The sequence below is a fragment of the Chaetodon auriga genome, chromosome 10, assembly GCF_051107435.1.
Source record: "Chaetodon auriga isolate fChaAug3 chromosome 10, fChaAug3.hap1, whole genome shotgun sequence".
Lineage (NCBI taxonomy): Eukaryota > Metazoa > Chordata > Actinopteri > Chaetodontiformes > Chaetodontidae > Chaetodon > Chaetodon auriga.
This window is the reverse complement of record NC_135083.1, coordinates 16,174,809-16,201,558: the sequence shown is the minus strand read 5'-3', so window position 1 is coordinate 16,201,558 and position 26,750 is coordinate 16,174,809. Positions and strand designations below refer to the sequence as shown.

Here is a 26,750-nt window from a genome sequence, read left to right as displayed (position 1 = left end):
AAAATTCAGCCTGACGTGTGTGTGGTCTTGGAAAAACATATTTCACATATAACACATTCAAATATTGAAATTGACTTAATGCATTTTTAAGGGTCAGGTTATGCTCAAAAAGAACTAACTGCCTAAATAAAGGGAGGCGGAGTGAAAAGCTGGCAAAGAGACGGGCGTGTCATTTTGTTTTAATTAATATGGGGATAACACACATTTTCAGACAGTCACTTCTGGAAGTCATTCACAGGCTACAGAAGTTCACACCTTGCCGCCTCCTTCACCTCAGTTGGCCAATCACAGCCTAATCCAAAATCGGAAAGGTGTGTGTGTGTGTGTGTGTGTGTGTGTGTGTGTGTGTGTGTGTGTGTGTGTGTGTGTGTGTGTGTGTGTGAGAAGCATACCGTAGTTTTAAAGGTTTGTATGCAAAGAGGAGACATGAACACACCGATATTGCCCATTTTGCCACAAGTTTGTTTTTGTGGCATCTCCCTGTAGTGGAATCGGCAAGTGTTTATGGCGCATATGTAATATTCCGCATGCTAAAGTTATGGCGATGAACCAGTAGTCTTCTTCAGTGTCCTTCCTACGTGCAGACACACTCACACACGATGCCTGTGACTGCGTGATCCATCAGCTGCTGGGCAGGAATGGCATGGCCCCAGCCCGGACCAATAAGCTCATTAATCAGGCAGGGTGAGGAGTGGGTGGAAGGAGGACACAGCAGAGAATCTCATTATCTTACTTCACAGCACTGCTAATCAGTACATTTATTGATGATGACTATTCTCATCCAGTGAGAGGAGATTACTGTTTCTCGAGCATGTAGAAAAGAAAGCGTATGTGCCTACATTATGTATCTGCATCTACAATGTGTGCACACAAGCAGACTGATGCTTTCTGGGTGGAAGGACAGTCTACGCTAATTATACACACAAAGAGTCACACGCACTTTCCTTATGAGCATGTACGTCCTTGCAGCTCTGACCTGGTGGTGAAGCTGTTGGTTTTTTGCTCTGTACGCACACTTTCCTGTCATTGACAAGAGAAAAAGAAAGTGTTTAATTTGCCATTGACCTTTTTTGGGAACGTGTGGGTGGCTAACAGTATGTGGTTGTGTGCATATGTTGAATGGACTTCATACTACAAAGGCTCTCCGCAGAGCACATATAACATATAGAAATTAAACTGTAAATGAAAAGCACATTAACTCTGAATGGATTTGAACAGATAAAGTAGTAATTGCTTTGCAAAGTACAGCCCCATTTGCAAAAATGTCGGGACAATGTGCAACATGTAAATAGAAACAGAATGTGATCATTTGCAAAACATTGAAACCCGGTGTTTCATTGAAAAGACAACATGTCAAATGTTGAAACCAAGAAATGTAATTTTTTTAAAACATATCCTCATTTAAAATTTGATGCTAGCACCATGTTTCAAAGAAGTTGGGGCAGGGTCATGTGACCACTCTGTTGCATCACCTCTTCCTTTAACAACTTTCTGTAAGCATTTGGGAACTGAGGAGACTGTTTAGCAGTTAAGGGCCTCCTATATTTTACATTTCATAATGCACCAATCATTTTCAGTGGCTGACAGGTCAGGACTGCAGGCAGGCCAGTTAAGCACCTGGACTCTTTCACTGTGGAGCCATGCTGCTGTAATACATGCAGAATGTGGTGCCTTCACAAATGTGCAGGCTCGCCATGCCATGTGCACTAATGTCCCCCATACCATCACGGATGCTGGCTGGTCCCTCTCCTCTTTAGCCCAGAGGACATGTATCCATGATATCCAAAAATAATTTCACATTTTGACTCATCAGACCACAGGACAGTTTTCCACTTGAGTCCATGCTGTGATGTCCACGACAGGATCCAGCCTGTTTTCAATGCAGTGCCGTCTGACCAGAGGTCACGACCAGCCAGTATTTATTTTTTGGTCCTTTCCCTTCATGTCTTCAGATTCTCTGAATCTTTTACTGACATTATGTACTGTAGACAACAAAATACCCAAATTCTTTGCAGTTTTACGTTGAGAAATGTTCTTCTTAAATTGTTGCACTATTTGCGAGCGCAGTCTGTCACAGAGCGGTGAACCCGTCCCTGCCTTCCTTCAGAAAGACTCTCTGGGATGCTCTTTTTGCAGCCATTCATCTTACTAAGCTAACCTCATTCATTGTCAGATGATCCACCAGCTGTTTTCTTTTAGCATTCCACAACTTCCCCAGTCTTTTGTCGCCACTTTTTGGAAACATGTCCTAAATGAGGATATAATTTTTGAAAAAAACAAAACAAAAAAAAACAATGAAATTTCCTGGTTTCAACATTTGACATGTTGTCTTTGTGCTATTTTCAATTAAATATGGGGTTTCAGTGTTTTGCAAATCATCACATTGTGTTTCTGTTTACGTTTTGTACAGCATCCCAACTTATTTGGAAACAGGGTTGTATAAAGGCTGGATGATCTTGACAAAATGTCTCTATTTTTGTTGGTGTTTTGTGGCTGAAAATTGGAGATTTAAGAAGGTAATGCCACAAATATTTGTAGAAAGAACACCAGGCAGAGGCATTCATTGTTTATTTCACTCAAAGTCACAAATAAGAACAAAAAATACAAGCTAATAGTGGTTAACATATAGCAATACATACAGTGATATAGAGCAACAGTAAGGCTGCAAGCTGTCACTTCCGATACTGCTACAAATATCCTGTGCATGGAGCATTCAGCTAATACCATTTGCATTATAATGTAGGTTTATATGGGGTTTTTTTTGGTAAAAAATGTCAGAGCAAGTAGATTTGTGCAGCGAGTTTAATGCCATTAAACACTGGAACATGATGAGAGGGCGTATGATGCCTCCAAAGCAGACTGGAAGTGTTTAAAACCTCACCTCACATGTAGATTAGAGATGAGCAATATAATTTTTTTGGTATATGTCTCACTATCAATCACAAATGTGCCTGACTGTAAACACTGATCATTAACAACATAAAGGAATTAGTGTTATGTGAAAACGGGACTTGTCTGGTATCCTGACATTCCCATTGATTTGCATGGTTGGCTGATTGTGGACGCGTGAATCACGAGCTCTCTGTGCCTCAAATAATCCTGAAAATAATACTTGAAACTCTTCGTTTTCTTTATGGGGGAAGCTTATGACTCCACACAGTGGGGAAAACTTAACAAACTTATTTAGGCCAATGAAAGATTTTTAAGATCAGCGCTGATGACTTTTTGGCACACCTCCTGGCCCCAACACACATGTCTGAAAGTGAAAAGTTCCAGTGTGCAAAGTCTGAAACACACAGGGTTGTGCAGACATTGCAAGTAGTGCCCAGGTGTGTAAAAACTGCTTGAGTGATAAAAAAAAAAAAAAAAAAAAAATTGTGTGTAAATATACAAACAGTAGGTAGAGGTTAGCAAAGTTAGACGGGCTGGCTGCTGAAGTGGTGGCAGACTCGGTGTTAATGATCAGGCGCCTCCTCCCTCAGGAAAGTTTTTGGAACAGATGGTTGCCTTTGTGTGCTGAGCTTGTGGCAGCCCTCCTTGCCATTTTCATCACCCGACTGCCACGCGTTTCCTTGATGGACGGCCGCAAACAGCCAGTGACCCGCTAAGTAGAGCAGCTGAAAACTGCCGGAGCTTTTCTCCAAGAGGAGCAGGGCGGGGCGGAGGTGGACCGGGCTGTTATGGTATGCTACAGACAGACAGAGAGAGAGAGAGAGAGAGAGAGAGAGAGAGAGAGAGAAGGTGCTCTTTTTTATAGGAGAAACAAAGCCGGTGTTGAGCAGTGAGAGCTGAGGAGAAAGAGCAGAGAAATACCTCCCATCCCTCTGTCTTTTCCCCTCCTCCTCCCCAGTGGTATTAATTAGCAGCAGCAGATGAGTGGAGAATGGGAGCCTGAAGGGAGAACAGGTTCATGTAAGGTTAGCCTGCACTATTACGGCTCTCTCTCTCTCTCTCTCTCTCTCTCTCTCTTTCCTCACAGCACACACACACACACACACACACACACACACACACACACACACACACAATAGGTGTTACAAATTGTAGAAATGTCAGTATCCAGTCATTATGGTCAAAGCTATGAATTTGAATGTTTCAAAAATGGCGGACCTTTCATAAAGCCCATTTTAACAGCCTTCTTCGGCTTAAACATGACCCCTCCACATATTCAGAATTACATTCTGCTCCAGACCGGGACACAGCCCCCTCCTCACAGCCTTTTTTCACTCTGACATGGTGGTGAAAGACTGCTCTACTTTAACGTACCTTCATTAACGGCCAAGAACGTGCTCAGGAGCCAGAAACTCGAGCTAACGTCAGCCTCAGCAGATGCAGCAGAGGCAAAGGAGAGTGGTGAGATGGGGGACAAGTGGTTGATTTGCCAAACAAACGCTGTATACTACCTTAAAATGAAACTCTCTGCTCCGCCAGTGGATTTCTGTGTGACCCTTCATCACATGTTGATAATGCTTCGAGTTATGAACAGTTCAACCAAACTGACTTTCTCTTCTCAAATGTTTGAATTGCTAAAACCATCCAGCATTTCTCAAGAAAAGAGGTTAGAAATGTGAGAAGAAATATTTTCTGATTCTCTCCTATCCCATTAATCTTGTGACCCACCCGAGGGGGTCCCGACCTCTGGGTTGCCAACCACTGGTCTAGAGGACAGAATATTTAATCTCCTTTGGAGAAAAAATGCAATGCACGCTGTAGACTGGGACCAGAATCAGGTGATCGTATAAAAAAGTGACTGTAAATGTAATTTACTTTTTCAAAAAAGTGTATGTAGTGTTAAGTTTCTGTATTTCTCTTCCCTCTTTCTTCCATTCCCCTGCCTTCTCTCTCACGTCCTCTCTCTCTCCTCGCCTTTGTCTCTGTCTCTCTCTGTCTGTCTCTCCCTGCAGAATTCTATACGACACAACCTGTCCTTGAACAAGTGTTTTCTCAAAGTGCCTCGCTCCAAAGACGACCCCGGAAAAGTAAGTATTTCCTGAACAATGTAATGCGACTGAAAAGCTCAGCTTGAATTACGCTGCGACACACGGTGAAAATGCAAGCCTATTTCAGCGAGCTTACAAATAAGGCCGAGGCGATTACTTTTCACGTGTTTAGTCGCCCTCGTGCTGCACGTGTGCGCATGCTTGTGCATAAGTGCACCCAAAGACACCCATACTCATTTTTTGTCTTTCTTTGTCTCTCACACACACACACACACACACACACACACACACACACTGTGTCTGCACTTAAAAGCAATTTGTAGCTCCATAACCAGCTGAATGCCTAATGCCGCTTTCTCTGTTTTCTGCGCCTCTTCCGATATTGATTCTGCCAAGTAATAATGTGGTACAGGGAGTAATGAATAATAAGTATATGTAGGTACACTCCTTCAGATGCAAGGCCGTTCATGCATCTGTTATGCTTTATTAGGCACTGTTCCACTCTCTCCCTCACACACACACACACACACTATCAGAGGAAGCGTTAGATATTTTTCACCACTGCCACTGCTGTGGTTAGGAAGCACAGTTGCCATGGCCTCTTCAGCAGCACCAGCTTGATAACAACAATTTGTCAAGTCCTTGTTTGTGCTGAATCAAAGGAATTGCTCAGACGGGGAAAGTATATAATTACAGTTGATCACTGAAGCTTGCCCTTACAAGATTTTTTAATAATAGCTCAAATGTCTGCGTTTCTGCTCATCACAGGGTTAATGTGAGAAGCCTTCCACCACTTTTACAAAAACTGACAAGCCAAAACTTTTCATTGTGCGCTCAAAACTCTGCTCGTTTTGTTTGTGGGGGAGTGGAGGAGGGAGTTTCTCCAGACTGAGGGGATTCTGGAGCCATTGAAAAATGAATTAGGGGGAAGAATGTTTAAATAATTCAAAAAAAATCCTTGAGCTTTAGTGGATGTCTATAGTCTGCAAAGACATAAAGAGAGCAGCTCCCCCTTGATTAGCCTGACTTGGACCTGACCAGCACCTTAATTCACACCGTGGATCGAAGTGGTCGATACCTCGGCATGGGGGGGAGGTCATGTGTGTGTAGTGAAGTTGAATGTGCTAGCTCTGTTTGAAGCCATAGAGAGAGGGGAGAAGCTAAATCATGCATGTGCTAACGTTAATTGGCTGTGTACTGTTCAGTGATGTGGGACTGAGAGACAGGGGGAGGAGAAGAGGCAAGGATGGCGAGGTGGATGGGGGGTGGGGGAGCTAGATGTTGAGAGATGAGCTGTGCGTGCGTGCGTGTGCATGTGTGTGTGTGTGTGTGTGTGTGTGTGTGTGTGTGTGTGTGTGTGTGGCCTAGATGAACCTCCTGAATTCAGTCTGCAGCTTTGGACCTCCTTGGGAGGGAAGAGTAAAAAATGAAAGGGGGAGAAAAAAAAACTCAGACCAGGAGGAAATCAAGGACCTAAAAGCAATTGATTTCCTCCTCTCTCATTGTATGTGTTTATTTTGGAGGCTGCTGTGCTTTAACATTGTGTGTCAAAAGAATTGCCGTGGCTTTTCTGGGGAAAGGAAGCACAAGAGTGCACCACAAGAAAACTAAACCAGGGGAAATCTGATGGGATGCAGAACTGGAATAAAAACAGATACAATGCTTTTATCAGATGCGAGGAAGATCCATCTACTGGACTTTTTTCACTGAGTGATACTTTTTCTCCCCCATTTAAGGGACTGAAGCAGCCTCGCTGAGAAGAAGTGAGAAAAAAAGAGACGTACAGTAATAGTCGTCATAATAGGGAGAGATACAATGAAATGAGTGTAAATGTTGAATGGGATCAATATTACTCTAACAAATAATGAAAGATAATAGATATAAGCCGTAATGAACAATATGTGACAGTTGAAATTGTTTCCACATATACATATTGTCATACTGATATGAAATTTAACTGGTGAAGTCAATTAAAAGAGGCTGCATCTCTAAATGGTTTGACGAGCACAGTAACACATTCATTAGTAACATGTAGTCATTTATAGACACATGCAGGGGATTCATTTTTTTGGTAATCACGTCGCAGTTGCTCGTAGCACTGATGCTCCCCTCCTCTGACACTGAGTGGGTCAGCCTGTTTGCTGTCTTACATGGAGTTAGGTGCACGGTTGATACCAGTTTCCTCTCTTTGTGTTCGGAGGACAAGCTGTGACGTGCTCGCTTGGCACGGTGACTGGAGGTGTGGGGAGGCGCTGAGCCTCTGCCAAAAGAGGAGAAATGTGTCTCCTGGTAACTCACATGTTGTGTGTTCTTAGCCAACTTGCGAACGTTTCTACGTTCCCAGGGGCCTGTGTTCTGCAGCCCAACATTCCCCTTAATATGACACATTAAGGAGACCTTTCAAAGGGTCTTCTGTTCTCAGCTTTTTTGCCTTGGTCAAACGTTCAGTGTATGTTTCCCTGGGTCAGTATGTTTAAATCACCCTCCTACAGCTCGTAGCCTGCTAACTGCATTTGAAACGTCCATCTCCCTGTGTTCTTTTGCAGTTTGAACTGTGGACATGGTCTTTCTCTCTAACAATGTTAGGATAACTCAGGGGCCCCTGGGAACACACGGATGAGGCCCTGGTTAGCCTACTTTCATGTGTGGAAGTTGAGACTTTGGCATTACTAATTACTTTTGCTATTGAGCCACAGTAACGTGATTGCTTTCTCAATGAGTAACGTGTAATGAATAATTCTACATCTTCCAAGTAACTTGCCCAACACTGTTTATATCGATTCATGGAGAAAAAAGTTTTGGAGAAAAGAACCAGGAGGAGAGTTCAAGCACAAAAGTAAAAGACAAAAAAGTGCAAAATGATATATTATAACCTATTTTTTGGTCAACTTATGGTGTAATTGTAATTGTAACTTATAGCGAGCTACTTATTTATTCACTGACTGACTAATTGACATAGTTTTTTTAATTCATGGTTTGGCAGGATCCCGTCCTCCTCCTCATGTTGCCTGCTCCATGGGCGAACAAATGACTTTAACTTCTGGAGATTCATAAAGTTAATGAAAGAAATGGGAAGCAACTGATTACATTTACTCAAGCACCATTTTTCAAGATGGCTTCCAGATCTGGATTTTACATTTAAAACACAAGTATACCCACTTATTTATGCCGTCTGATTTAGTTTATCCAATTGTCTTAAAATGATCATTTGCTCTAGTTCTACCCAACAATACAAATCAGCCTGTGTCAAGCCTGTGTATCTCATAGCTTTTAACATGCAGCAGTAATTGAATCCTGTGCAAGGCGTTATGATGAGTGTCTTTATGCTTGATATGGTGATGAGGTACTTTTTTGGGTTTTTCTTTTACGGGTAACACCAGTGAAGTGAATTCAGTACTCTTACTTGTAATGGAATATTTTCCATTTTCCCCCCTGTGGTGTAGCTATTTTTGTTTAAAGTGATTATTTGAGGGCTTCTTCCACCACTGACTCATTATTGAAGAAAGATAAAAAAGAATATGAAAGTGTACCTAAACCTACAGAGCAATCAAAAGCACTGGAGAAATACACAGACTGAGCAGCTTCCATCAAACACGAGGCTTATCTCTTTGTGTTATTGGGGTCACTCTGCAGGGTTCCTACTGGGCCATAGACACCAATCCTAAAGAAGACACAGTACCCAGCAGGCCAAAGAAGAGACCGCGCTCTGGAGAAAGAGTAAGTACCGTAACCATGTCTTATAAAATCTTCCTTTTCCCATTAGAGCTCATTGTTTTTAAAAACCTAAGAATGAGGTGGTACAGCACTCATTTATTGTTCACAGCTGACATCTCTACAGCCATTTTCATACCAAGTAAAGACTTAAAACTCTTGTTATATGAGGATTTGTGCTCTCAGAAAACAATAATCTCACCTTCGTTTTTACATTATTTCTTTATGCCACTATCATCAAAGCAATGTGCCGTTGCTGACACTGTTAGCATTGTCTGGGAAAATGTTCATGATGTAGCAGTGTGAGAAGGCACGTGAGCAGAAAAACAAGAGAGTGAAAAAAAAAAAAGCTGCTCCGTACACCTGAGATGCTACACAAAGGTTGGTATGTGAACAGACTTCCAATCTTTTTCCTTTTTCCACGCTGTAATGATGCCAGGGTAAACCAGCAGGCAAACAAGGTGCCTTTAAAGCGAAAAGAAAAACCACAGAGGAAGAGTCTGCAGCCTCTCTGAGACCGTACTTCAGCACTGCAGAGCTTTGAGCTAAATGCTGACATAAGCATGCTAAACAATGACATGCTAACGTGTATGTAACAAGGTATAATATTTGTGCTAACTTGTTCTAATTAGCAGTAAAGAATGGCTCAAGCTGATGGGAACGTCATTGCTGTGCAGGTTTTTAGTCATAAACCAAAATGGCGCTTCTTTAAAAGACATGAGTGGTTACAGTTTGTCCGTCGGCTGACATGAATCCATCTAACAGTTGAGATGCTGGAGGAAAAGTCACAGGATCACCAAAATCAGCTGGATTCATCCTCCAGACACTGTGAATGTGTGTGGAAATTCCACCGAAGAGGAATTTTAGTTTGGTTCAGCCGACAGACAGACTGACATCCTGACTCCTGCCCCAACAATAAACCCTCTTTAAGTCACTTCTTTTCCTCTTGGCATCTCGATACAGAATAAGAATCGACTGCTCAGCGTTTTTATACGTGCCACAGAACACGATTGGATGCTCATTGCTTCATTGTGCCAAGCAGCGCACCTGTTTGGACGCGTCTGCATGCGTCTGTTCCTCCACTCATTCATTTGAGCTTTTCTTTTAATTTGTCGCCGTCTCTGTAACCCTAATCAACCCGGCAGAATGCAGCTGGTGCTCAGTCATCAACCTGAGGATCTGAATGCAGTGAGCTCCATGATGTATTGCAGGTCTTGTATCACCTCCGTCTGCCTGCATCTCTGTTGTTTATTAGCACACTCATAACTAGTGTTGGTTTAAAGACTGAAATTTCAATACCGCCTCCAAACCAAACTATCAGATTCATTATATAACTTTAGAAACCTTCAACAGATGAAATTCTCTTTTGAGCGTCTCCTCAGTGGAGCTTAAGTGAACGAATAGCTGTGCTCCATGCTTGACAAGTATCCACATACTATATATCTTGACTGGGTGCTGAAGCAGTCAGCAGCACACCGAGACTTTGATAGAATGAAGTTCCTCTTAAAACGGTTAAAGATGCAGAGTTGACGTGAGCACGTGCCCTGCAGAAAGTACCACAGAGATGATATAAATAGAACGTAAAAAACTGTAATTCAGTGATGTTCTGATAAGCAGCGATACCTCACTGACATCCGGCATTAACGCTTGGCTTCAGGTAGCATGACAACCCATCCTTCCAGGGCTGAGCAGCCAATTAGTGAGATCAGCTGGACCAGGCAGAAGACCTGCTGGCTTAAAACGTCATCAGTCAAACCCGTTTCGCAAGGGAGCTTTAAATCCAGTGTGCAGCTGCAGTTTTCATTGCACGCTGTAGATCTTTGCGACCAGCCGCTGACCCACTGAGGTTTTTCCTCATTTTACACCTGACTATGTTTGTTGCATTAAAGAATACCTGCTGAGCCTTTCATCACAATGCAGCACAACTGGTCATCTCCCTTCTTTTCTCATCTTGCGTCTCTGTCACTGTCTGCGTATCTTGATCATCATCTTCCTGTGCGCCTGTTTATCTGTGCGCGTGCCACTCTTTCCTCCGTCTGTATCGCTGCTTTAGCCGTCTTTTCCCCTGGGAGCTCAGGCAGGTGTGGAGCAGCAAAGTGCACAGTTGCAGTCGCTCATGGGAGGAAGAATTGAGGCAAAAGAGAGAAGGAGGGGGGTTAAAAAAAATGGAGGATGAGGTGTGAAAGAAAGGATGGAGAAAGAAGAGAAGAAGACATCAAGGTGGAGAGAGCAGAGAGGGAAAAGTCAAGCTGCAAGCAGAAGAGGGAAAAAAGTAAAAGGGAGAGGAGGGAGAGTATTCTAGGCTTGTGTTCCAGTTAATTACCACAGAAGGCCCCGGGGCTGCCGTTAGACATATTTTCTTCACCATTTTTTTTTTTTATTACAAACATTAATTAATTCAGAGCCTTGTCATCTCGTCTTACATAGATGGGCCCTTCGACCCCTTTTCTTACGCATCACTTGCACCGCTGGCAGACACACTGTGGGCTGTCACATGGGCTAAGGAGAAACAGGGAGGTTTTAAGTGCTAAGATTTATAGCAGTGTTACCGCCTGAAAAAAAAAAAAAAAAAAAAAGGTGGGCTAAATATGTCGTACTGTTTTCATTGGGGTTTTATGTTGCACCAACGCTACGCAGTCAAAGTCTTTAAAGTCTCCTGATGACAGCAGCTGTGCAAATGAAAAGATTTGAAGTTGGCAGCGAGGCTAAACGTCAGCTGCATAAATGCATTGTATAAATGTGTAGACAGGCTGTGTTCACTTAGTTTAGTACCTGCGTCTCCAGTGCCCTTAGCATAATCACTCTCATTTCCTGCATGCCAGTCTGTCTGCCTGTCTGTCTGTCCGTCACCACTCCATTATCTCTCCACCTATTCTTTCCTCCTTCCACAAGCCTTCCTCACCTCATCTCCTCACCTCTCCGTTGTCTTCTTTTTAAGTGCCTCCACCAGGGAACCGACAACCCGTTTCACTGGGAGTTTATCATAAATTAAAGATTGCATTGTTACCAACCAATCCTCTTACTGTAAGCAGTTTGGGAAGGCAGGCAAGCTGTCTTGAACCCTGAAAGGAGTCAGACAAGGAAAAAAATATTGTCCTCTTTTTTTTCTTTGCCACTTTGCGGGCGTCAATTTAGCCCCTCATCGATCTGTGAATAGTTCCTCATATCCTCACACTCAGTTAACCCTACTTTAGCTCTTTGCGAGGACGGCCGAAAATGAACTGCAGCTGAATACATTTTAGGCTCTTGAATAATGCATGAGGATGGCTTGATTTATCTTATCAAGTGCAAGCGATGTGTCCACTTTTCAGGCTGTTTAAGTGTCCGGCAATTTAAATGAAGTGCGCCTCAACTAGTTCACATAGTTAGGGCCTGGGGCATGGTGATGATTCAGGAGGCTCAGTGCAGAATCATGAACTTGCAGCGTGCACAAATTTCTCATAACCTTTGTCACATTTCATTTCCTTCCTCATTTTTGCTGTCACTCTCGTCTGCATGTTTCCAATGTAGAGCATTAATTAATAGACAAGGCTTAACAGTTACTGTTGGAAAAGTATTTGTACACCTACTTAAGTCTGACCTGGAAAAAACACCACATACTGTATGATGCATTGCTGATCTTACCCATTAAATGCCACAGCCGGTGACGCAGGCTGACCTTTCTGTGATTGACGTTATTGTATTAGTTTTTATTGTATGGTCTGTGGATCCAGTAATGAAAGATGATAAGCTCAATTAAGCTGCATTAGGTTTATTGCAGGTAAACAGTCATGTATTCATTGAGCTACACAGGGATTTTTACTTGTCTTTTACTGGTCACCACGCTCAGCTCCTAAGGAAACGGGAAAGGTGGTGTCTGCTACTTCATTATTTTTATCATGTTTTCTGTAAATTTCATCAATCTCCCTGGGGTGTAACAATTCACTGATTTAAATCAATCTACTGAGCTTATTGCTTGAGATGCAGCAGCGTCAGTACAAACAGCTTGAATTTGGCCACAGCAGGTGGAGAATCACAATGGAATAAACACCGTTTTTTCTTTGTCAGAAAAACACACAAATAATGAAATATCTGGAGATTTTGGGGGAGTGTTTAAAGCTGAAATAAAAAGGCTCCGTGTATGTTCTCAGACTTGTCGTGCACAGGTTCGGTGCTCACTGTTGAGTTGGATGCCTTTGCGTTAACGCAGCGTTAGCTTGACTGCAAACACGACGCATTATAGGCCTTGTTCACAGCAGACACTTTGACTCGTCATATCGGCAATGGATCTGTTCTTTTCAAATGTCCCAGTCAGACATGACAGTGTGACAGTGAGTCAGCATGCATAATACCACGACCCTGAAACTAAAAGAGCTAAATGGAATTCAGCCTTTTTTTTTTTCCCTACTTTGATCTATGAAAATGTCTCCTGTGAAAATGGCCTATCGCTGGTGATCTGCTGGTGGCACAGGTTAATACTGGATCCCTCCATCCTCTTTCTCATCCTCTGCTTTCAGGCATCTACTCCTTACAGCCTGGAGTCCGAGTCTCTGAGAATGGACTGCATTATGTCTGGAGGGGCGTCCCCGACTCTGGCCATCAATGCTGTAACTAACAAGGTACGACTCCGGCTACACTGTTACAATCCAAAAATACAGCAAAACAGCGGGAATAAAAGATAAAATCGACCAGATATGTGCCTCAGAGTGCCACGATGCCTGTTGTTTCCTCTTATCTAAGACTCCTTTCAGTTAGAGGTGAGACCTTAATTGCATATGAGCTACTGAGGTGGGGAAAACACAGATTGCTGGAAAGTGTATAACAACAAACATGTACAACTTCTAGCGTGTGCCCCGTGTACAAAGACTGTCTCTACTGCATTGGCCTTTCCACTTTGTACTGTGTTGTCTAACAGAGGCTCAAAAAAGCAAGAACAAAAAACATGCCATGCAAGGAACATCTAACTGGAAACAATTACAAAAGTAGTATTTGTTTACAGTAGAGCTTATATATCAGAAATCGATTCATCATTTTAGTCATTTTTCAAGCCATGATGCCAAACGTGTGCTGGCTCTAGCCTTTCAAATGTGGCCATGTGATGTCCGTCATTGTCTTTGGGTATTGCACTGTTGGTCGATTTAAAAAAGCAATTGCAATACATCTTGTTTGGCAACTGAAAGTTGGATTTTATCGACAGAACGATGAATCAATCAAATGCAAAAATATTTGGCAGATGAATCAATAATGAAAATAATCATTAGTTGCCTCCATAGTTGAGTGCGGGGGAAGGCGACATTCATTTCTATTTCGCATTGCATGCTGTGGTTTGAGAAAACAGACCTGACTTCCAAGTGGTAACTTCAAAGGATGTTCTATGTTTCCCAGCTGGAAGCAGAAAATACAGCTGCGACTTATAGTTGAAGTCAGAAAGTAGAGCTTGTAGTTTAGAAACATGACCTTTGGTTCAGATCGTCATTTTCGAGCAGTTTCAAATACAAGGGTTGTCAAAGGGACGCCCACCACATCCAACACCACAACCAGGATCTGACAAGTCTCTGTGTAGGCAACATAAATCACTCTGATTATTAGTTTGTCGTCACCGTCGATCATATCTTCATGGAAGTAGCATCAGTGTAGCCAGTCACTTATTGACATGAGTTCATAAGGGCTTGACATAGATGCTAATATTAGCTACCTGGCTAATTCGTTATTTTTAGAAGTTTATGGATGTCCCAGCCAATTGCACGACAGAAAGATCTGGAGTGACTGATCCATGAGTGGTTGACTTAAATGAACTAACTACCATTAAGAATAAGATCCTGAAAAGTCTTATTATGCTTTCAGGATCCAAACTGAACTTTGAAATAGTTGAAAAAGCTCAGAAAGATGCTATTTAGTGGCCATTTAGGTGTGATGAATATTCATTTCTTAATGATGTGTAATGATGATTTTTGACAAATGAATTAGTCAAGAAGATGTAGTCATTTGTACTCGCAGCTGAGAAGAGTGTGTTGAACTTTGTCAAGGCTATAATTAATACTACAGTAACCGATACAAGGCATGCTTACTGAAATCTGCAGCAGAAGGAGTCTCTGTTTTTCTTTCACCATCAGTGGCCTGGACTGTTTCACAGTTCTTCACTTTCACACACAACCTGTGCAACGACACACACACACACACACACACACACACACACACACACACACACACACATGCTGACTACAAAGCTGAAGTGGGTGTGACCGTCTGGATGAGGGTCAGAGATCAAGCGTCAACTGGGACCTCTGACGCCTCTCTGATCTGGAAAGCACACACGCACGCACACACATAGAAAATGATGATGTGTGGTACGTGACCCCTTCGTCTGACCCTGACCAAAGAGAAAATTTGTCCCACAGCAGCAGCTCACATAACTGTTAAGTGTTTGGTCTGGACGTGATGTGAAGGTCTGGACTTGACAGCTTATTCCACTTTTCCATTCTGCGCTCCTCACAGATCTTGACTCATACTTCCCAGAAGTTGTCAATATGAAACACTTTTATCACAGATTCTCAACTCGTCGGGAATTCAGCTGTCATTTGAAAAATATGTGCTTTCTCAGCAGCGTGCATTCACTTACTGTACTTTTTATGACCAATTATTTGTCATTTATCGAGTGAAGATATTAAGCACCTGCTGCTTCTTTAATATGAAAAGTTGCTGCTGTTCTCTGATTTTATACTCTTAAAGATTAAAAAGTAGCAGATACATGATTGATATAGATAGGAAGATAATCTAAATGGCATTTTAGCCCAACCCACCCCTCTGGTGCAGTGAGTTCAGTTACCTTCCTGCTATGTTCCCTAAAACAGGAGTTGCCACAGTTGGTTGTTTTTTAAAACAGTATGATCTCCCTTAATTATAGGCTTGATAGTTTCTAAAGTACCAAAGCCATGAAAAAACAGATCTACAATCAGTTAACAATGACGTAAAGAACGTCAAGGCCTGTGAGGTTGGGAAACAAGAAGAGTAATAATGCATTGGCGTGTGTTCTGTGACGTTTCCTGTACCAGCACTGTGAGCAGGTTACTGATAAAGAATATTTATTAGTATTTCATTTGCCCGGGATTATTTGCTGTGGTTTAAAATTCTGGTATTGTGACAGCGTCGGTTGGCGCCATCACATTTTTTCACCATGTACGTTCGCACAGTGCTGTCGATGACATGATTAAGCAACTCTGTCAAAGTTTCTCCAGCTTTTTTAGATATCCAGATGAATTAGTCATAAAATTTCACAACAGAAAAGCAAAGAGGTGAGTGTCATTACCAGCCAAGGAAACATTTCCACTTTCAGCTTGTCAGACCGGCAGCAGGCAGCAGAAAGCAGTTCATTTACCCTTCGCATGTCACTTCGCACTGATTCTGTTTTACTCCATAAAGATTAAAACTCGACTCATTTTAGTCATCACTATACATTTTGAAAAAAACAAGAAGATTCAGAGCAGGCGGAGGAAGACCTTGATGATGATAATGCTGATGCCAACGTCAATGATATCCACCCACATCTAGACAGGTGGCGTCCTGCAGGCACAGCAGTGCGTCAGAGCCTTTTCAATAACACATTTGCTTTATTCTGTTTGCATTGGAGAGTGCCTGTGCTTTTGAAAGACATTCCTATAACATGATACAGGAACACTGGGATAACAGAAAATATTTTCCTTGAGAAAGGTTGTTGTAGTGGTCATTACGCTCAGATATTGTAATGTTTTTACCTGAATTCCTAAATTCCTAGGAGCTGAAGCCCTGCTCAGTCTAAAAAAGAAACCATGTGTTTGAAGGTGTTTGGTCCGTTTTTTTTTCTTCTTTTCTTTCCTAATGCATAGGTATGAACCTCAAATGTTCTCTTAAACCACATAATCGTTTCCTTGTTACTACTGTAACAGAGCAAGGAGAATTACTGGTTCCCTCAGAAGTCACCAAATCCACCAAAACAGAAAACGTCTCGGATTAACACTTAAGAACACTGACTCCTGAAAACACTTCTTTTTCCACTACAAGATGTTCTTTGGGGTAGAGCACTGCCCCAGAGAGCCTTTACTGTTGTCTCACCCGAAGGCTATGATTTCACATTTGTCTATACAATTAAATGTAGCCTGGAGGTAATGCTGGCGCTCTGCTTCACAAGTACTGACAGTCAAGCAAAACAAGAGAAACTCGATTCAACATAATCCTGAGGCACTTCTTTTAAAAGCTTTGTGATCTGCCACCACAAGACAATATCCAGCACACTTCCTCTGAAGCAGGGCTCGTGTCTGCGTTGGTGCCAAACTCTCAGACATTAAGTCATTTCTGAAGTTTCTCAGCGGTCTCTGGGTCAAGACACTTAATCAAAATCACCATGTTCAAGGAAGAAGAATCATCATTAGTTTAGGGTCTGCGCTTTTATGCAGCAGACAGGACCAATTTGCATAGAGCGGCACTTAACTTTCCATTTTTCCTCATGAGCTGTCTCATAAGTTAATGGTGCATGTGTAACTTGTTGAGGTGGGCAGTGTTCACTTTAGCCCGGATATAAATTGGCAAATGGATAAGATGAGGGAGCGTCGCAAAATGGGCAGTGAGGGACAATAAAATCATGAATCACTGCCTTTGAAGGAGTTTATATGGTGCATTGCCTTAAAACTTGGGCCCTGTATAATTGCCTTTATTGTCATATTAACATGGATCCTGTGTGTGTGTGTGTGTGTGTGTGTGTGTGTGTGTGTGTGTGTGTGTGTGTAGGTAGCGCTGTACAACCCCGAGGCAGAAGGCAGTGAGAGTCCCGGGAGTCTGGGCGGCAGCCTGAGCAACAGTCTTTCAGAGCAGAGTTTGGCGTCCGTCAACCTCAACAACCTGAACACCGCCGTCAGCAGCGGCGGCAACGTGCACAGCTACACACCAGTAAGACCTCCTCTTTATTTTGGGTGACAGTCTAATGATTGCCGTAGGAGAATTTCTCTTTCCTTGCATCTGCGTGCACGAGGGCGACAGCTGACCCGGCGCTGCTGCAGTACAGACGCGGTCTTGTTCGAGGACGGTGTTTTCTCACACTTGTGCTTTTTCTACCTCGACGTGACATTTTTTTAAACTAGCATCATTCAAAGTGATTTTTCTTATGTGTTCTGTGCACACTTGATTCTGACATAATCTGGATGATTCAGTCACGGTCCAGACACTCTGTCGGTACAGAAGGTGTCTGCTGCTCCCTTAGCAAAGTGAGGAGGTGGAAACCAGCTAACAACATGTGAGCTGGATCTTCAGCACGCTGCCCAAACTCCCATTTTCTGTTTGATGCTCAGACTGTGCGAGCACATGTATTTTCAGTGCTCCTTTGCAGAACACAGTCAGTGTGCTCACATGATGTATAGATTATTCTGTGCAACATCAACAGGCACATTCTTAAGTCTTTTTTCTCCTGCAACAAAATCCTACATTTCCATTGCGCTCACTATTAATAATTAAAAATTGTTGCTTAATAGTCCATTTTATTGCATGTTTTACTTTGACATGCATCATCAAACAGGCAGTCAAAAGGGCAATTTCAGCCTGTTTCCCATAGAGAGAATTTATTTTAGCTCCTCGAGCAAATCAAATTGCCCCCATCCTTAAAGATTTTTGTATTTATTATTTCTTCTTTTCAGAGGTGTGTGGAAATGCAATTGAAAGCGCAGATTGATTGAAAACTCTGTTGCTTCTTGTTGAATGTTGCCTTCATATGCTCTGATTATTTAGCTTGTGAATTGAATTTTGTTGTGCAGCCGACTATCAATACTGTTTGCAGCGCCTCACACCCCTCAGGGTCGACCAGCATAAATAAATTCTAAACCCGTGGGAAATGCTGCCGTGCTTTGATAAAAGTGCAAAAATAAAACAGCAGGAAACATCAGAGTCACCCCTTTGTTCACCTTTATCATCTCTGATGCATGAAAATGATGCCTGACCACTCCGGCATTAACGCATTTGGGACAAATGGGCAAAATTGTATACAATTAAAAGCAGATTAATTCCTTTAGCCAGCAATTAAACACATAGATTCTGGTTTCTCTGTGTCATTTACCACACACACACTCACACACACACACACACACACAGGGACACACACACTTTGAGGTTTATTTAAATCAAGGCCGTCCCATGTCGTCTGCTGTTATGGTGCCTACGGTCTTGGCCGGTGTAAACTACACCCCAGCTTGGCAGGCCACAGATACACTGAGACATATTTGGCTAGATTTTATGCTGGCTCTGTAAATGATTCCTCATCCTTTATAAATTAAGGTCCTTTGGCTATTTGAATTGATTAGTCTCAACCAGTGTGTGCGTGTAGATGATAATAAGCTGCCTTTTGTGAAGAAGGGACTAGATTGGCCAACCTTTCTGTCAGGAACTAAACTGTCCCATGCTGAGCGATTTAGATCTGGAACAAATATTTAATGGAAACAACAAACAGTTCATTACCGGCTGATCAGGTGCGGAGAATGTGGCCAGAGTCCTTGACATAACAAAGGCTTTTGACAGAAATAATAACAGTGATCTGGCCTCTGGTTTTACATAAATAGACACAAACAGAAACCAATATTTTATATTTAGTCGTCCCCATTTCTGGATTTCTTTGCATAAGGTGCTTAAATTGCAGTATAGATGTATTTCACTGCGAATGACTTGATGCGTACATGTACGCATGCATGCCAAGATGCAAATACAGTGCACATATGTACATGTACATACATACACATTCATACGAAAGTAGATGTAGATATTAATCAGAAAAGCTCTGACAAACCTATCTGTATAAACACCTGTATTTTTCAGTCATTTACATCCTCCCTGATTATTCGTCCAGCACCACAGACACATCAAACACTTTGGTCAGTGGTCAAAAACTTGGGAATTTTCATAAAATTTGTTTTGGATATTCTTGGTCCCCAGAGGACATATCCTCATGTTTTTGGTGTCTTTCATAAAACCTCAATTTGTACACAAGAAACTTCCAAAAAGGACAGTTGCCACAACACATAGCTGTAACATTCATGCTCTCCAGAGGATAAACTTTCCATTTCGGCCACGCTCCTTTGGCTTTCCTCCTGTAGTCTAAGCATATTCATGCTGCCAAGGGATAAAGCAGAGAAGTGCTTGAAATGTTTCTGTGTTCCTTTGTAGATCATTTTATTCAATCTATTTCATTCTGTACACTCTCTGTCACTCCGTGCTGCTGCAACAGCTTGATTCTCCCACTGTGGTCATTAAAGTTTCGTTCATTTTAATGTAATTAAAGCGACTTTTGATGGACTGGTCATGCATTTGACACGTTTGTCAGAGTGTTTCTGTCCGTCCCTTTAAACCAAATATGATACAATTTTAAAGGCCAGTCTGGGTCCAAAAACATTTGGCCCAAAAAAAATTACAGGAACGCTGAAAAATCCCAGCTCTTCATTATTTTTCCCTTGTAACAGCTGCTCACCTTTTTACCATCAATCACTTTTCCCCACTCACCTCCCACCTGCATTAGCAAAGGTCAGTGCAATCTCATCTCGTTAACCTCTCATTTCTAGAGGCCATCTTTTGTTTTCCTCCTCCCTGCATCACCTCCTCCCACCCGCTGCCTGCCCTCCTCCCCCTCCTCCATCGCCTCAGACCTCATCTGTGGTCTAGTCCACTGGGATCGGGGTTAGTTCTGCCTCATTACCTGGTGCAGGTGATACCCTCCCAACTGATGGTGATTACTGGTGGCATCACTGGCAGAGATCTCAAAAACACCTAGAAAGTTGATGGAAAAGCTGCCATTTCTGGGTGGAGGTTAGGTGTGTGGCGGATTTGTCCTGCTAAGTTGGCTTCTGTTTGCAGAGGTACAGTGATCACAGCACATTGCTTGTGTCTGCTGGGTGGATGGTGAGGAAGAGGACAGCTGGGATGAAACGATAGAGGCTGGAGGAAGACAGGCTGCGTTCGCTATATGTGATAGAAATCTGAAGCATTTTGTGTGCCAGCAAAAAAAAAAATTCCTTTTAATTGCATGAAATTGCATTTGGTATGATCATCACAGTGAATGAGTGAATTAAAAAAAACTGGCTTGTCGAAAGAATTCACGTGAAAATTGAATTTGAACGGCACAGTTGGAAAATAAATTACATTTCTTGAAAGTGAATGTGATTATTATTGAATTTGACTTTTTATCTATTTCACAGTGCAGCTCAGCCAATTGAAATTCAGGTCTCTCAATTTCAATTCATCCACTAGAAACACTTTGCTTCCCCGTGTGTTGACTGACAGGCAGCGGCCCACCCCGATGCTTGAATTAGTGGCCTCACGCTCTTCACTTTGACCAGCCAGGCCGCTCTGTTTGCATTGACTGCTCACAAAACTGGCACACATCGTCTACCCATTAAGATTACACTTTAAACCTTTATAACTGAGCTGTGATGTAGTTCATGCGAGCATGGAGCTGTAATGGTCACATGCTCCATACAGTCCAGCTGTATATTTCCTTGTCTTGTCTTTAACACCAGGCAGTCCATATAAACATTTGGTGCTCTTCATTTGTATACACAGATGCTGAAATCTGCATACCTAGCCGCTACACCACTACCTGATTTCAGCATTTTAACTACCAACTCCACAGCCTCCTCCTCCATTAGCATGTAGGTGTTTCTCGTGTATTTTAAATGCAGTATATGTCCATGTTGATTAAATGTTTTGTATCTCCAGCTCTGTCGGGAGGGTTTGGGAGGGATTTCAGGGACAGTCTTTGTCAAGCTTGCAGATATTTGTTTTAAACATCATTTGAGCAGAGCTGCTAGGCCAAACTAAAATAGGTATTGTTGCAATAAATGATGAAAACCTCGACTCGAGTGCCTTAACCGAATGGTAATCTACCAGGAATGTGCACTTAGCCATATTTTTTTTTTTTGCCAATCTGGTGCCTTAAAGGATGATGTTGCATTTTGTTGTGGTAAAACTTGCACCAGCATCAACTTTTTGCTGGACAACCCTTTGTTTTTTTTCCCCTGTTTTTCTTGCCGGTCTGACAGCAGCTTTTCAGCTGCGGTGTGAATACAGCATTGAGGCATTTTTCAGAAACCAATACATTCATTGATTTCCCCTGTTTGTCTTTTTGTACCTCTCACCGTCCATCTGTTCTCTCTTCCTCGCTGTCCGTCTTGAAGGTGAGTAGCCACTCGGAGCCTTCGTCCCAGTCCCTGAGCCTTCAGCAGCCCGGCCAGCAGCCCCCGCCGCCTCCCCCTCCTCCCCCACAGCCCCAGTACGGTTTGCCAGTCCCGGAGTCGCGCGACAAGCAGCTCTGTTTCTCGGACTTCGAGGACCTCAGCGCCTCTTTCCGCAGTCTTTATAAGTGCGTCTTTGAGCAGTCCTTCTCACAGCAAGGTGGGTGTCGACCCTCATTTTGTATGTGGATTAGTGTGTATCTGTTCATGTGTGCCTGTGCAACATCTTAATTGACACGTGTGTTCACAGAAAAAAAAAACTTGTAAACCTCTATGTCAGGCTTCATGCACATAATTAACTGTCAAGCTTAAGCTCCTAATGAAATGGAAATAATTTAACGTTGCTTTCATGGCAGCAAAAGCATTCCGGTATTAACCTCCACCACACACTACTCCTACTCTATTGTATTTTAATAAACAAAACAATCTGTTGTTCCGCATATCTGCATTTTACGGCTCGCTCAGTCAAATGAGTTAAGGCAATTAAGAGGAAGAATTCAACAGAAGGAGAAAAAAAGCCTCACAAACACATCTGCAGTCGAGCAGAGCAAAGGGTTCTGCAGCTTTGATAGCAGCTAATTAGATTGGTTCTAAAGTTTGTGTAGCATCTTGCTAATTGCTTCCTGAAGCTTTCAGGTCACCGGGCCTCCTCCCTCTTGGACCCCCCACCATCCCACCACCCTCCTATCACCTTCCCTCTCCGGCTCTCTTCTCCCCGTACACATCCACGTGTGCGCGCTGCAGCCGAGGAGATTGATGCGCTCTGTTGAGCGCCGCAACTGCTGCCTGCGTTCACCCTCTGACAAGGTCCCCTTCAATTTGTGGTCAGGGGTGCACATGCAGAAAGATAAGACAATGAGAATGCTAGTTGGGGGGGGCAATATGACACAGAGACCTAGAAAGAAAATGAAGTAGAAAATGGATTTAGCAGATCCTTTATTGGGCCCCTTAAGTGTGAAGCTTAGCAGGAAATGGTGTCAGCAGTCATTGTGTTTGGGAGTTTGAGTCACAGTGAGTCACCCAGACAGCGGAGCTCATCGTCTCCCTTGAAAAGCCACAGTGAGTCCAAGACCACACACCAAACTGTGACTGAGTCAGGTGGCGTCACATTCAGCTTCTGACGGATCTTCATCCTGATGAATTACAGGTTAAATGAACAAATTCAGGTTTGAAATCATCACTTGGGTCAACATGGAAACTCATTTTACCACCCAGCTTTAACCAGAACCTGCTTTCCCTTTATTGTTTCAGTTCAATCCAGAACAACTTTATTTGTCCCTGCAAGACGTGACAGCTCTCACAACACCCATACAATAAAGTAGGAAGGCAAATACAACCGAGACAGTTAAAAACAGCGCATAGGCCTCCAGTAAATGGTAAAGAAATAAACAATGGCTGTGAAGCATTTTTCAGAAAGCATTGATCAGACACATGGCAGTGAATAAAAGAAGTGGAATAAATGATACCTTAACAGGCAGGTAAAGCGTAACGACTCCCTGTTGGCAGGAGGGAAAATTCAGCCACATGGATGTGCTCAGATGGACTCAGTATGCTCATCGATTTCCTTCTGATTTGTTGGTCACAAAAAAGAACTCAAGTCCCTCGGTTTCACTCCACTGATCTTTGAAGAGATCTTAACGGCACTGTTCAGCCAGTTTCTGTCTTTCAGCGATAAGCAATGAAACAGCAGATAAAAGAAAAGGTCAAAAGAGGCTCAACACAAGATAAACAACTTAAGAATAAATGCACTTAGAGAAAAGAATTAAGTTCCTGGTCACACCTAACGATCATCTCTGTGCGTATATCCAAACTTAACTGATCGCTCTGTAACAAAGTACCTGTAAGACTCATTTACAGCAACGGTTCCAAAAAAGTTGGGACGCTGTAAACAGAAGTAAAAACAGAATGCAGTCATTTCCAAATGAACTTTGTTTACTGACCGAACAGTTTTACAAAGTGTTCCTGAGGCCATGCAGTAATCTCCTTTATCCAATCATGTGTTCACAAAGTGGTGAACCTCTCTCCATCCTCACTTGTGACTGACTGAGCCTTTCCAGGATGCCCCTTTCATACCCAATCATGATACTATCACCTGTTACCAATCATCCTGTTCACCTGTGGAATGTTCCAAACAGGTGTGTTTGGAGCATTCCACATCTTTCCCAGTCTTTAGCTGCTCCTGTCCAAACTTAAATTGGCAGATATTTACAAAAATCAATGAAATTGATGAGGTCAAATATTAAATAAATTGTCTTTGTGCTGTTTTCAACTGAGCATATGTCAAAAAGGATTAGCAAAAAACCACATTCTGTTTTATTTATTTTTTAAACAGCATCTCCACTTTTTGGAAACATTGTTGTACATTTAACTTGGATTTTGTTAAAATGAATTGTTGTTGTACTCCGGCACAGAAGCAGGAAGAGTGCGAGCATGGTCCAGCTCTGTACCTGAAGAAAAGACAATGCGTCATCGTCTGAAAATTTAACAAGGTAGCTGCCTGTTTTACAGTTCGTGCAGCTGTCGGTATCCATGATGAAAAGTAAAGGAGATAAAATGCTGCTGGGGTGAACCCATGCATTCAAAAAAAAAATAAAAATAAATGAATAAATAAATAACAGCCACTGACAATCGTTCTCTGCTGTCTGTCCGTCAGACTCGTTGGGAAGAGAGGCGAAGAGGAAGAGATTTTCATAACTCGCGACAGAAGGGCCACTGGACTGAAATCATTAATATTGTTTAGGGTTACTTATTTTTGGGAATAGCACAACAATGGAAGATTCCCAAATGATGCTAATTTGACTACAATTGAAAATGGAACTCGAACCAAAAAAAACCTTGTATTCTGCTCAGCACATGGTGTAACGTCTGCCCAGTCATTATCCTCTAATTATTCTGTCAGTCTTGTGGTTAATAAAGGACAGAGACTTCAGTCTTTTCTGCATGAAGGTCAAATCTTCAATACTCTGAGACCCCTGTATTCCAGCACAGTTTACCAGCCCTTTTCATTTCACCCTGCACTTCTCTCAAGATCGCTTCACCTTCTCCACTACCTCCTTTGAGAAAGTGTTTCTTTTTATTCGGAGCACCGTTCAGTTCACCATAGTTTATCATTTGGGAAAGCTACATTTTTCTCACACAAAATAAACCAATAATAGTTATAAATAAAACAAAACTGTCCTCCGTCCAACTGTCTTTCAGTGCTCAAAAGACATTAACTGGCAAGCTGAGTGATGGCGATGGACATACGGAGTACGCTGTTATGATTTGATGCTCAGGGATTTACAGGCACCAGGAACTGAACCATGAAACAAATCAGTCTCAGCGCTCCTCTGTGCTGCAGCACAGGTCACAAACTGGTTTTATTCAACTGTTTGAATGATTACATTTGGCAGAAATAAACTTTCAGAGTGAGAGAGCCCATAGACGATCTGACACACGAGTGGGTGGAAATATGTGTGAAGAAAATTCACTACCTTTCATTTACACCGAGTGCCCAGGTTGTCCATCTTGTTGTAAATCTTTGTCCCTTTGTTTGTTTTCTTGTCCTCACCTGTCATATTTTGTGTTTTTTCACCCCCCCCCCCCCCCGCCAGGCTTGATGGGTATGCCCGGTGATTCCAGCCAGCAGGCCCGGACTGCCTGCTCCTACCAGCACTCTCCCGGTGCGGGAAGCGGCGGCGGCGGCGGCGGCCACCACCACCAACACAACCACGGTCAGGCGTCGCACCACCCCCACCACCCTCAGCAACACCTCTCCCCTCACTCCACCCACAGCCAGCACCAGGCTCACGGTCAGCATGGCCAGCACCAGCAGCACCCTGCTCATTCCCAGCAGCACCCGTCTCTCTCCCACCAGAGTCACACTGGACAGACCTGCACCACAACAGGTGAGAGCAGTCGCAGGTTTCCAGTGGTCTTTGTGTTAGAGATGAACATTTCTGACTTTAGTGACACCTACTGGTAGCACAGCATGTCAGGACACACCACGGGCCTGAATGAATCCACTGAAAGCAACACGAAGACTGTTCAACTCATAAAAACATCAGATTCATTTGAAAGATGATAAACTGTCTTCACATAAAGAATTTAAATTTGTCAAGTTTTCTTTAGCAACATAGGAGTTATTTAGCAATATAGATATAGTTATGGTCATCAGTTCATAATATTTCACTGGCTGTGTGACAGCACCCGTGAGCCTCGGTCGATATTGTTATTCACATCGTACAAGCAGCCGAGCGGGAAAACCGTTATCGTCAGCCTCCCAGTTTAATTAGTTAAGTTGGAGATATGGGGAACTTCTGATGGCTATAAAATCATCCCAGTTGGGCAAAGAAATTTAGGAGAGCCCACGTACCGGTGCCAGGATGGCTCCAAAGTTACTGTCACTGGCAGTTTAACGAAAATAAAATCCAATATTAACACTATTACCATCAATGCAGCTTCTTAAACAGAGCCACACTGTTTGTTTTAACTAGTTAATGAACTGCTGCAGCTATGTAGCACGATAGCAAATTTAGAAGACATTTCATTTCATCTAGTCTGGCTGCAGGCGTCCCATGTGAGTGACCATCCTCATGCTGTGGGTTATAATGAGATATCCCACTCTGGAGCCGCGTTGTGAACGCAGCATTGGGAGAAACCTCCACCAGAGCCACAGCATCTCAGTAATAACATATTCAGAATTTTTCATATTTGCTGAATTGATCCAGAATGTGGATACAAACAGCTGAATGTTCGAGGAGGTTTCTTCACAGTGAACAGAGCTCGTGTGTTTCTGCCCACAGTCCTCGTTGGGAGTCGTACTTGACTTTTCTTCTCACATTTTTTTGTACCGGTCAAGTACTTGAATTTTTCACTTTTTAATGAGTGAACCAGAAATTTAAAG

General features: G+C 42.7%; 1 protein-coding gene across 1 annotated transcript in view; it reads left to right on the top strand.

Moving 5' to 3' along the window:
• The window catches only part of LOC143327639 (forkhead box protein J3-like), a 60,023-nt gene that overhangs the window by 26,473 nt on the left and 6,800 nt on the right, over positions 1-26,750 (top strand). Inside the window, exons 4-9 of the mRNA XM_076742095.1 lie at positions 4,905-4,979; positions 8,574-8,657; positions 13,148-13,249; positions 17,391-17,549; positions 21,809-22,025; positions 25,459-25,752. Coding sequence (XP_076598210.1) covers positions 4,905-4,979; positions 8,574-8,657; positions 13,148-13,249; positions 17,391-17,549; positions 21,809-22,025; positions 25,459-25,752 — 931 coding nt within the window. The remainder of the gene's footprint in view (positions 1-4,904; positions 4,980-8,573; positions 8,658-13,147; positions 13,250-17,390; positions 17,550-21,808; positions 22,026-25,458; positions 25,753-26,750) is intronic.